Here is a 12767-nt window from a genome sequence, read left to right on the forward strand (position 1 = left end):
AGATTCTTTTTCCTATTCCGGAAGATGCAGCATCATTGGCAAAAATATAGATAACTTTGAGTTTTGATTTAACTAAGAGTAAAGAGATTTGGCACTGGTAACACAGAGTGTTCAGTGCTCAAAAGAAGATGTCATAAAATGTCATTTTCAAGATGAACTGGTGTCTGTTACTCGGTAGGGTGACCATCTTCATTTGCCTGAGACAGTCATGGTTCATGCCTGTTGTCCTGGCTTAATAATTAATATCTGTGTTTTCACTCTCAAGGGGTCGAGTTTTTTTGATAAATTATGTGATAGTGTTGCATGCACAAACATAAATCCTTCATTTTTCTCCCCCCAAAGCTTTTCTTCACAAGTTCTACCCATTTTGGTAATTGACGCTGTAATTCTCTCCCGTTTTTCAAGCCAAAAATGTACCATACACTATCAGTTCTATTCCAAAAATACATTCCAAATCTGTTGCTTCTCTTCAACTCCACTGCCATTCCCCTAGTCCAAGTCTCGTCATCTCTGGCCTGTATTACCAAAGAACTTCAGAAGGAAATTGTCCATAAAAATATTTACCTATAAATTACAGAGGATCTCTTCTCAGGCTTTTTTGGCTAAGATCAAATCTAGTAAATTACAGAGAGTTCAACCTGAAACATTCCTGTTATTTTTATGTTAGATACATTCTGATCTTACAGAAGAAAGAGGACTCAAAGTTACTTACAAATATACTGGAAAAGGGATTACAGAGCCACCTTTTGGTATATTTGTCTTTAATAAAGACACCGGAGAACTGAATATTACCAGCATTCTTGATCGAGAAGAAACACCATTTTTTCTGGTAAGAAGAATAATTTTACATTTATTAGTTTGTAGTTTTTCTTTCATAATAAGTATCTTTTTTTTTTCATAGTATGGTAATTTAGTTTTCTTAGCTTAAATCTAATCTTATTTATTATTTATGTCATGATTTCAGCTAACAGGTTACGCTTTGGATGAAAGAGGAAACAATGTAGAGAAACCCTTAGAGCTACGCATTAAGGTTCTTGATATCAATGACAATGAACCAGTGTTCACACAGGATGTCTTTGTTGGGTCTGTTGAAGAGTTGAGTGCAGCACGTAAGAGTCTTTTTTTTTTTTTTTAATAAATGCTAAGATTATTTTATCTCTGCTGTAAATAAACACTAAATTTCATATCTTAGTGAAAGTTGAGTATTACCTACAGAACAAATAAGAAATTTTTCACTCTAGGTTCAGAACTGCTTTCCTTATAGGTTTAAAGGACTTTACATGCCATTGCTTTTAGCCTCGGAACAGATAGGGTAGATTAATGTGACAGATAAGGTCTCTGTAGAAACTACTCAACTCTGCTCTCTACAGGAAAGCACCATAGACAATATGTAAACAAATGAGCCTAGCTGTGTTCCAATAAAACTTTATTTACAAAAACAGGTGGCTGGTTAGCTTTGGCCCTACAGCTTTGGCTATAGTTTGCTGACCTATAACTTGTATTATTTTTACTGTAAAGTTTATTCACAACGTTGTTCAACACAGTGCTCTTCATGAGGATTTGAATGAGAGATTTCGTTTTTTTTGAGACAGAGTCTCGCTCTGTCACCCAGGCTGGAGTGCAGTGGCCAGATCTCAGCTCACTGCAAGCTCCGCCTCCCGGGTTCACGCCATTCTCCTGCCTCAGCCTCCCAAGTAGCTGGGACTACAGGCGCCCGCCACCACGCCCGGCTAATTTTTTGTATTTTTTAGTAGAGACGGGGTTTCACCGGGTTAGCCAGGATGGTCTCGATCTCCTGACCTCGTGATCCGCCCGTCTCGGCCTCCCAAAGTGCTGGGATTACAGGCTTGAGCCACCGTGCCCGGCCGAGAGATTTCTTTTGGACCATGATATAAAGAATAGTTACGCTTCTCCTGATTTGTTTGTATCTTAATAAATATCAGGATCACGTACCTGTTCATGTTACTTTCTTTGTATTGGCTACTAATACTATTATAAACAAATCTATCACCTTATATAGCAATTTTTCAGGACTCCACCCTCAGCCTTGCCTTCGTCTTGTTTTTCCTGTTGTTGTATTCCATTCACGCTTACGTCCTCATCCAGTTCAATGTTATATTGTGGTCAACTGCATGTGATTTTGATAAGCACCTGAAATCTTTTTGGGAACAAGCTAAAATTATAAATAAAATAACAGGTAAGTGTGCTTAAAGTTGAGTTTCATCTTAGACATCTTTATTTCTAATGCCAGATACACTTGTGATGAAAATCAATGCAACAGATGCAGATGAGCCCAATACCCTGAATTCTAAAATTTCCTATAGGATCGTATCTCTGGAGCCTGCTTATCCTCCAGTGTTCTACCTAAATAAAGATACAGGAGAGATTTATACAACCAGTGTTACCTTGGACAGAGAGGTAAATTAATATGTTATGTTGCCCATCTTTAAACTCTCTATCCTTTCCAGTTTCTCCTCTCTTTTTCTTTTCTAATTTTCTCATTTTTGTTCTGTATTCCTTATCCATAGGATAACTCTTGGAATTACTCTCTTTTAGGGATGGGTTGTCCAATATGGGCCATGTGACTATTGAGCACTTAAAATGTGACTGGCCCAAATTGTAATGTGCTGTATGCGTGTTGAATGTGTAATATATGCACCAGATTTGAAAAACTTAATATGAAAAATGCAGAATATGACGTTAATGTTTTTTGTGATCATTGCATGTTAAAATAATATTTTAGATATCATGGATTATATAAAATATACTTGTTTAAAATTGTTATCACGTTTCTTTTTAAAATATGACTACTAGAAGATTTAAAATTTCATAAAGACAGCACCCTTCTAGGGCCTTTCCTATCAGGGTTCTGTTTACTAGAGATTCCTAAAACATTTCTCAGTTTGCAGTTCTCTAATGAAACATTAGGAGGCTCCGACACTGCTAGTACATAGGAGACGGCGTGGAAAGGGATGAAAACAGGAATCCTAGTTAGAGAATAAAGTATCTGTAAAGGAGAAAATTACTCTGAATCCCAAATTGAAGGAAAATTTGAGTAGGTTTACTAGAAAGGTGTTTCTCTCAAACATTTCACTTTGTTTAACTCAAAGGGAAATTTTTAAATAAAAAGGGGAGATAGAAGATTTTTTAAATGCTGTGTACATAAAGGTTTTAACAGGGTACAAGAATAAAATGTCATTGATCCAAAGATACACTCTTTGTCATCAGATATAAATCATCATCCAAATGTACTATGTTCAGTATTTCTTAGAAAAATGATTTAATTCTGCCCAAATTGGAAGGATTGCACCCAGTAGGCTTAAGGGGATGTTTGTAAAATTAAAGAATATGATTCATCTAAAATTCTACTCTATACCTTTTCACATAAAATTAGAATGGAAAAGTGTTATTTTGCATTAGCAGTGTGATTTTTAACAAGCTGCTGTTTCTAAAGGACAGAAAGTTTAACCAATAATAATGGCTGTTAACTTACTGGGCATTTACCTTCTGCCAGGTACCGTTCTAAGCCTTTTTATGGATTAACCCATTTAATCCACATAGAAACCCTGTGAGGCAGATTCACTTATTATCCTCATCTTACACATAAAGAACCCAAAGGTCAAAGGGATTAAGTGCATGTCCAACACAGTCAGTAAATGACGATGCCAGAATTGGAACCCAGGCAGCTGGCTCCAGGGTCCTGGTGTCCTGCTGTGCACTGAGTGCTTCTGCCCTATGCAGGACCCCAAGCCCTGGCACTACCTGCCCTCCTAAATTCCAGCCACACTGAACAGAACCATAGTAAGGAGACCTCATGGAAGAGAAGAAGTGACATCTGAGAAGCCGTTCTCTAGGACACATACTATAAGAATCAGATCTCTTCGGAATTCTGGACAAAGTTCACCCAGTTTTGCCTTCACTAGCCAAGTTTATTTAAGACCAGGTTTTCCTCACTGAGAATGAAGTGCGGGACAGAAAGAATCAATTCCTACAGTTCCACCTCACTTTCAGCAGAGAATAAGCTACATTTTCAACAGTGGCTCCTTTGTGCAGACTTCTCCTGATAGTATCACCAATGACATATTGAAGAATTTGACTATCTACAACTCCCGAGGCTTTGCTGTTCTTCTGCAAAAGCTCTGACTGCAAGTAAATAGTATCTTCACACAAATAATAGCAGATCATAAAACTGATTTGTAAATAAAATATACTGTGGTACATGATAAACTGGACTACAACCAGAAAGCCAGATTTAAGAGTGACTCTTTTCACCCAGCTGGACATTTTTCATTGCTCTGCAGGAACACAGCAGCTACACTTTGACGGTAGAAGCAAGAGATGGCAATGGAGAAGTTACTGATAAACCTGTAAAACAAGCTCAAGTTCAGATTCGTATTTTGGATGTCAATGACAATATACCTGTAGTAGAAAATAAAGTGGTAACTATTATTCTTATAATAACTGTACCTATTTATTTATATTTTAGTCCTAACTAAAAATATATCACTTATATTTGTATTTCATTGAAATAAAAATCATGTGTTCATGTTTTGCAGCTTGAAGGGATGGTTGAAGAAAATCAAGTCAATGTAGAAGTTACACGCATAAAAGTATTCGATGCAGATGAAATAGGTTCTGATAATTGGCTAGCAAATTTTACATTTGCATCAGGAAATGAAGGGGGTTATTTCCACATAGAAACAGATGCTCAAACAAATGAAGGAATTGTGACCCTTATTAAGGTAAGTACTAAGTATTCAAAACTGGCATGGGCCAAGTTGGTGCTGGAAAGGAATCTAATGTATCTAAGCCCTGAACACTTAGAAGTGCTTTACATACTCAATTAACTAGCACTACAGTTGTTTGAGAAAGGAGCCATCCCTATTTGCCCAAGTTCTATGATTAGGAAGTGGTCACACTACGTTTCAAATTCATATCAGGGGACTCTAATCCTAGCCAGACAGCATGGAACCAGCATCATTACTGCTTAGCTCATTTCCAGGCTTTCCTGCAGCTCATACCTGGCGATCACATTCTCACATCACAACCTCTTGCCTCTATGAGTATCCCCTCAATTACTGCCTCTGATTTTATCTACTTAAGAGTAAAGCCAGGCCCCACACTTTGAGAATCCAAGACAGGCAGATCGCTTGAACCCAGGAGTTCAAGACCAGTCTGGGCAACACGGCAAATCCCCGCTTCTACCAAAAAAAATACAAAAATTAGCTGGGCAAAGCAGCACATGCCTGTAGTCCCAGCTACTAAGGAGGTTTAGGTGGGAGGATAGCTTGAACCCAGGAGGTGGAGGCTGCAGTGAGCCGTGCTCACACCGCTGCACTCCAGCCTGGGCAACAGAGTGAGACCTTGTCTCAAAAAAATAAAAATAAAAAACCTGAAACAAAACCAGTAAACCTAGACCTCACTAATAACATCTAAAAATAGAAGCTGTGAGATTAACTTGATAGTTAAGTGTGCCTAAGAATCACCTCATAAAACCATGCCAAAAATGCAGGTTCCTGGTCTCATCAACAAAAAGTTTCATTGGGCAGGTTTCAGGAACTTGTCTTTTTAACAAAAATCCACCTGTGATTCTATTATTAGTATGAGGCTCACATTTGGAAATATAGTATACTAAGTTCTTGTGCTTAATTGAGTCAATGAAGGGAAAATTGAACTAAATAGGGATATTAAGCGTTTATGTCAAATTACAGGATGGGCTGGGTGCGGTGGCTCACACCTGTAATCCCATCCCAGCACTTTGGGAGGCTGAGGATGGTGGATCACGAGGTCAGGAGTTCGAGACCAGCCTGGCCTCGAACGTGGTGAAACCCCATCTCTAGTACCAGAAATACAAAAATTAGCCAAGCATGGTAGTGCATGCCTGTAATCATAGCTTCTCAGGAGGCTGAGGCAGGAGAATCACTTGAATCTGGGAGGTGGAGGTTGCAGTGAGCCGAGGTCACGCCATTGCCCTCAAGCCTAGGCAATAGAGTGAGACTCCGTCTCAAGAAATATATATATATATAAAAAACAGGATGGATTTGTATGTAACAAAATAGGTAAGGAATAATATCAGTGTATTTTAAGTAGCTTATATTAGAATTGCCTTACCAGATTGTAAAATAAAATGCAAAGCTACAGTTCCAAAATACTATTTCATTAAGTTACACATAGGCAAAAATTGATTCCAGAAGTTTTGAAATTCTTACGAAAACTTAATATATAACAGACTGGGTAAAACTCTGACAGTGGAAAGAGGAATAATGGTGATCTAAATGTATAACAGAATAGAGAAGCATTAATTTGAGGTTTCATGATAATTGAGCACTACTTATTGACAGCTACTATATGCGTTTAAGCTACCTTTTTAAAAGCAGAGGAAAATTGAATAACATTACCTCATGTTTAAAGGGAAGAACTCATGATTATTGAAGAAATGGATCATGTCATTCGAGACAAAATCAGTTTATCTGCTTGTGTAGAAATATAATTTTAGCCGTCAATTATAGGTATGACCATGCCAGATACCTGAGATAGAAAAGCCAATTGCACACACAAGGAGAAACACATTGATGAATGACAGAGGTGCTAGCATAGAATTGTCATGTGCCACATACGAACGTTTCAGTCAGTGACAGATTACATATATGATGATGGCTCCGTAAAATTATAATGGAGCTGAAAAATACGGAGTAAGGATGTAAAGGAAGAAAATCATTTTGTATAGCTGCACAGTGTGTTTGTGTCTTAAGCTAAGACTCATTACAAAAGAGTCAAAGAGTTAAGAAAATATTAAAAGGTTTATAGAGAAGTTATGGTAAGCTAAGGCTAATTTATTATTGGAGAAAGAAAGTATTTTTTTAATTTAGTGTAGCCTAGGTACAGTATTTACAGTCTACAGTAGTGTATGGTAATGTCTTAGGCCTTCATATCCATTCACTCACTCAGAGTAACTTCCAGTCTTGCAAGCACCACTTATGGTGAGTGTTCTATACAGCTGTACCATTTTTCAAATCTTTACTACCATATTTTTACTATACCTTTTCTATGTTTAAGCATGTTTAAGTACACAAATACTTACTATTGTATTATAATTGCCTGCAATATTCAGTACAGTAACATGCTATACAGGTTTGTAGCATAGGAGCAATAGACTATACCATGTAGTGTAGGTGTATAGTAGGCTTTACCATCTAGGTATGTGTGAGTTCACTCTATGATGTTTGCACTTAGACAAAATTGCCAGACAATGCATTTCTCAAATCATTAAACAATGCTTGACTGTATTTTTAGTGTACTACGATAGCACAAAAAGGGATATAGTTGTTTCTATCAAGAAGGATGTAGATAAAAAATAATAATAAAATGAGTATTAAAATGAATACAACCGAGTGAGATAATTACAAAGTCACTGTCTCAATTATATAATGAATTGCTTCCAAATTATACGGGCAGCAATCAGATTCCATTGAAAGGAATTTAGACAAAAAAGATACACAAGTAGCAAATACCCACATGAAAAGGTGCCAACACCATTAGTTATTAAGGAAAATCAAATTAAAACTATAAGAGATATCACTTTACCTTCTAGAATGGCAGAAATGAATGCCTTAGTCCGTTTGGGCTACTACAACAAAATGCCATTATCTGGGTAGCTTATTAACAACAGAAATTTATTTCTCACAGTTCTGGAGGCTGGAAAGCCCAAGATCAAAGCAGATGCAGTGTCTGGGCAGGTCCTGCTTTCTGGCTCATACACAGTGCCTTCTTGTTGTATGGTCACATAGCGGAACATCCAACAAGCTCCACTACGCATCTTTTAAAAGAGCATTGATCTCAGGGTCTCCGAAAAGCCCCACTCTTAATATCATCACTTTGAGAGTCAGGATTTCAGCACATGAGTTTTAAGGGGACACAAACATTCAGACAATAGCAGTCAAAAAGATCGACACCACCAATTATTGGCAAAAATATAGAGAAACTGGATTGCTGGTGGAATTGTAAAATGATACAGGCAGTTTGACAGTTTCTTTTAAAAGTTACACAAGAGTAGTTATATGACCCAGTGATTTGATTCTTAGGTTTCCACCCAAGAAAAATAAAAACATGTCTATACAAAGACATGTATGCAAAGGTTCATGGCAGCATTATTCATAATAATAAAAAACTAATAGCAGGTCCAAATGTCCATCAGCTGGTGAGTAGATAAACAGAATGTGGTGTATTCATATAATGGAATACTCATGAGCAATAAAAAGGAATGAAGTACTGATACAGGCTACAACACGGATGAACCTCAAAAACATTATGCTATGGACCAGGCGTGTTGGCTCCCGCCTGTAATTCCAGCACTTTGGGAGGCCAAGGTTGGGGAATCACCTGACCTCAGGAGTTTGAGACCAGCCTGGGCAACACGGTGAAACCCTGTCTCTACTAAAAACAGAAATTAGCCAGATGTGGTAGTGCACGCCTGTAATTCTAGATGCTTAGGAGGCTGAAGCAGGAGAATCACTTGAACCCGGGAGGCACAGATTGCTGTGAGCCAGCATCACGTCACAACATCCCAGTCTAAGAGACAGAGTAAGACTCCATCTCAAAAAAAAAAAATGCTGATTATGCTGTGTATAAGGAGCCAGACACAAAATACTACATATTATATGATTCCACTTACTTGAAATTTCTAGAAACGGCGAAACAATGGGGATAGAAAGCAGATTGGGATTGCTTGGAGTGGGGAGCGTGAGTGGGGACTGACTACAAACACACATAAAGGAACTTTTGGGGGTGATGGGGTGTTCTAAACCTGGACCATAGTGATGACTGCAAATCCAGAACTCATCATGCTGTACACTTAAAACGGGTGAATTTTATTGTATATAAGTTATACCTGAATGAAGCTGTCCAAAAAGGATAAAGGAAATGAGCAGATATTTTTCAATATGGAAATAGAGATAGTAAATAGTCACATGAGAAAAATTCACAGCTTTGTTAACAAATTAACAAACTTACAATCTTTAATGTTATTAAAAAAATAGCAAAAATGGAAATGATAAAATAAGTTTACAGAATTACAAAAAATAGAGGTCTCTTCCTTCACACAGTACTCTTGATACTGAAAATTTTCCATTTGCTTTGGAGCATTATGGCTATTTATGAAAAACATTATGAAACACTTATGGCCCCAGTACCTAGCTTTTTTTTTTTTTTCGTTGTCTTGGCCTTTGGATACTAATGACATCTGGGTGGAAGATTTTATTTCTCATCCAGCATATATCATGCCATGAAACAAGCATGTCAAGTGCAAGAGTGACTTAAATAAACTAACAAGCTTTCACAAGGATATGACAATCACAAAGGATGTATTTTCTCTAGTCTTTTTCTCCTGTGTCCTTGTCTCAAAATCACAGTGATCCATGTTTTTAAAGGGGACAGAAGTTGTGATTCATCCAGAGCCCAGCAGAGAGGAAAACTGACTGACTTATTTTGGTGAAAATAAGTAATGGTAGCTCCAAAGGAAGGAAATTCACAATGAATCCTCCAAAAAACAAGTGAAAAACTTTGCTTTGCTGTAATTCATGTAAACATGCCTAATATATTTAATTTTATACCGCACAAATGTTCAGTGCATCTAAATGGTCAGAGACACTAGAAATAAAAAGCAACAGGACCTAAGCAAACTTTAACTAGGTAATTCTTTTAGTAATAAGATATAGGTCAACAGAGGAAAAATAATGTGTAAAAAAATGTTGACAGCAGTATTAATTATATTTAGAAATTGTGATAGCCCAAATGCCTAATTATAGAATGTCTATATCTAAGTAGTAGAATACTATGGAAATGTTTATAAAAAGAAACATTGAAAAGTTGGACCATAAAATATGTATACAGTAATGAACTGATTATTTCAAATGGAAATTGTGCTATTACAAAGAACTATTTGAAGAAAGGTTAATCTTTTATGAAATTAACAGCAAACCAGATATTAATATATATTATGCTAAAAAAGAAGAGAGTGGCGTTCTCTGTTTAAACAAATTTGAAAACTCGAGGTTTCTTCTTTACTCCAGGAGTTCAAGTATTTTAATATGCGAATGTGCAATACATAGCTATATTAAAGGGACAGAGCTCACAGAGCTATCACTACTTATTTTCACTGAAATAAACCCATGGAACACATTTTAAGGAATATTGATTTATACTGAATGCCCACTATTTTTTTACATTAGAAAAAAAATCACTTCAGATTGTTAAATATATATACACACACACACATATATACAGATGAATGTGTGTGTATGTTTTGAGACAGGGTCTCGCTGTATTGCCCAGGCAGAAATGCAGTGGCATGATCATGGCTCACTGCAGCCTCAACCCCCTGGCCTCAAGCAATCCTCCCTCCTCAGCCTCCTGAGTAGCTAGGACCACAGGCACGAGCTATCATGCCCAGCTAATTTTTGTACTTTTTGTACAGATGGGAACTCCCTATGTTGCCCAGGTTGATCTCAAACTTCTGGGCTCAAGTGATTTACCTGCCTTGGCTTCCCAAAGTGCGGGGATCGCAGGCATGAGCCAACATGCCTGAACAAAAAATATATATATTTACAATAATTTCAACATTTAGAAAAATAAATTGATAATGTTTCCTAACATCCTTAACATTTATGACTATCCAGATTGACAGAGAATTTTTATTTGCTTGGTGTCAGTGTCAGAGTTGGAATATTCAGTGCTGCTATATTTCCCATGCGTTAAATTATTATATCTAACATTAAAACTACACATGTGTATGTATATGTGTGTGTGTCTTCTGTTTTCTCTTTGAAAAGAATTCCCTTCCGTTTTCCCTTTTAGGAAGTAGATTATGAAGAAATGAAGAATCTTGACTTCAGTGTTATTGTCACTAATAAAGCAGCTTTTCACAAGTCAATTAGGAGTAAATACAAGCCTACACCCATTCCCATCAAGGTTAAAGTGAAAAATGTGAAAGAAGGCATTCATTTTAAAAGCAGTGTCATCTCAACTTACGTTAGCGAGAGCATGGACAGATCAAGCAAAGACCAAATAATTGGAAAATTTCAAACTTTTGATGAGGACACTGGACTACTAGCCCGTGCAAGGTAAGAGAGAGTGACATGTGTATTTCTTTATTTTAAATTATTTTCAGTGCCTATTTTCAAAAATCATAATGAAATCTGAACACTTCATTCCTTCAAATCCAGCATTATAGTTCCCCAAAGGTCTACAAGTTAAATTTTCCAAAGATGTGTCTATAACTGAGAGATGAGGGGGAATTTTCATCAGAATCCACCTTCCTCAACCACCTGTGTGTGAGGAGGAAGCTGGTTTACTCACCTCTGAAACAGTTCTGGCTAGAGACGGCTAAAAAGCAACAAAGGAAAAGTTCAGGAGAAAACTTTTTAAAACCTGTCTTATTTCCTAAAAGATTATTATTGGAGGGTAAGAACATACCAGATAACATCCACAAGATTTACTTTACACAAGTTACGTAATGTATTTTAATATGGGGAAACCAGCTTTACTTAACCCATAAATCTTGGGAATGAATCTTCGTTTAAACCTATTTGTTTCAGAGATTAATGAGCCTTCTACACTGTATATGTTTGTCTTGATCATGGTGACCTTTACTCAGTACATTTATTGAGAACCTACAAGATGCTCACTGTGTTGGAAGAGACTGGCTTGTGTCCACTCTGTAGTGGCACCTTATTGTGTGACGCTTTCAAATTTTCAAAGTAAATTTACATCTTAGATCTCAGTGCCATGCCATAGAAAGACCATTCTCTCCAGAGCTGTTATTTATGGAGCTTAATAGTTACTGTTATTGCAGTTGAATTTAAAGAATCCCCACCTGCTGTCCCAGACACAACTTTAGTGACTTCCTGCTCAATGCCAGAGCTCCCTGGTTGCTTGAGTGTCCCTATGCACCTGTGTCCCTGTCTTACTCCGTTTGAGCTGCTGTAACAAAAATACATTAAACCGAGTAATTTATAAACAACAGATTTGTTACTCACAGTTCTGAAGGCTAGGAAGTCCATCAAGGCACCAGCCAACAGATTTGGTATCTGGTGAATCTCGCTGTGTGCTTCCAAGATGGCACCATCTTGCTGCATCCTCACGTGGCCAAAGGAGCAGGGAAACTCATTGGAGCCTCTTTTTTAAGAGCACTAATTCCATTCATAACGGTGGTACCCTCGTAACTTAATCACTTACCAAAAGCCCCACCTCTTAATATGATCATATTGGGTATTAGGCTCCAACATAAGAATTTCCAAGGGTTACAAACATTAAAATCATAGCAGTCCCTGTGTACCAGTGCTTCATAAAACATTGTATTTAAGTGCATCGCCAAGTGTAGCAAGAATGAAAATGTGGAAGAAGTTCCTCAACAACCTTTTTCCTTTTAGTGAATCTCCTTTTCATGGAATTCCTTAAATAACGTTTTTTCCAAAATAACGTTAACAAACAGCTTCCACCATGTTTTCTGTAGTGCCTTAGTGACATTCTTTGGCCCGCTCTGCTTCTCTTATGTGGTCTAGTTGGTCTAGTTTTAATTTTCTCAGCTCTATACCTCACAAGACAATATACCCTAACTGAATTCCCAAAATTGAGGATGAATTTTCTATATGATCATTTCTCACTGCTGTCTACATAGAAACTTGTATGTTCAAACTAATTATATGCCAATAATATGTGGCCACTTATTGAAGCTTCTGTTTCCCACCAAATTATTTACTTTTGGCTGCTGT

The 12767-nt window shown here is 37.1% G+C and overlaps 1 protein-coding gene across 1 annotated transcript in view; it reads left to right on the top strand.

Moving 5' to 3' along the window:
• DSG2 (desmoglein 2) overlaps window positions 1-12767 on the top strand; it is a 66057-nt gene that overhangs the window by 31202 nt on the left and 22088 nt on the right. Inside the window, exons 4-9 of the mRNA XM_010380823.2 lie at window positions 668-829; window positions 965-1109; window positions 2252-2418; window positions 4302-4439; window positions 4557-4742; window positions 10852-11117. Coding sequence (XP_010379125.1) covers window positions 668-829; window positions 965-1109; window positions 2252-2418; window positions 4302-4439; window positions 4557-4742; window positions 10852-11117 — 1064 coding nt within the window. The remainder of the gene's footprint in view (window positions 1-667; window positions 830-964; window positions 1110-2251; window positions 2419-4301; window positions 4440-4556; window positions 4743-10851; window positions 11118-12767) is intronic.

Source organism: Rhinopithecus roxellana, chromosome 21, assembly GCF_007565055.1.
Source record: "Rhinopithecus roxellana isolate Shanxi Qingling chromosome 21, ASM756505v1, whole genome shotgun sequence".
NCBI lineage: Eukaryota > Metazoa > Chordata > Mammalia > Primates > Cercopithecidae > Rhinopithecus > Rhinopithecus roxellana.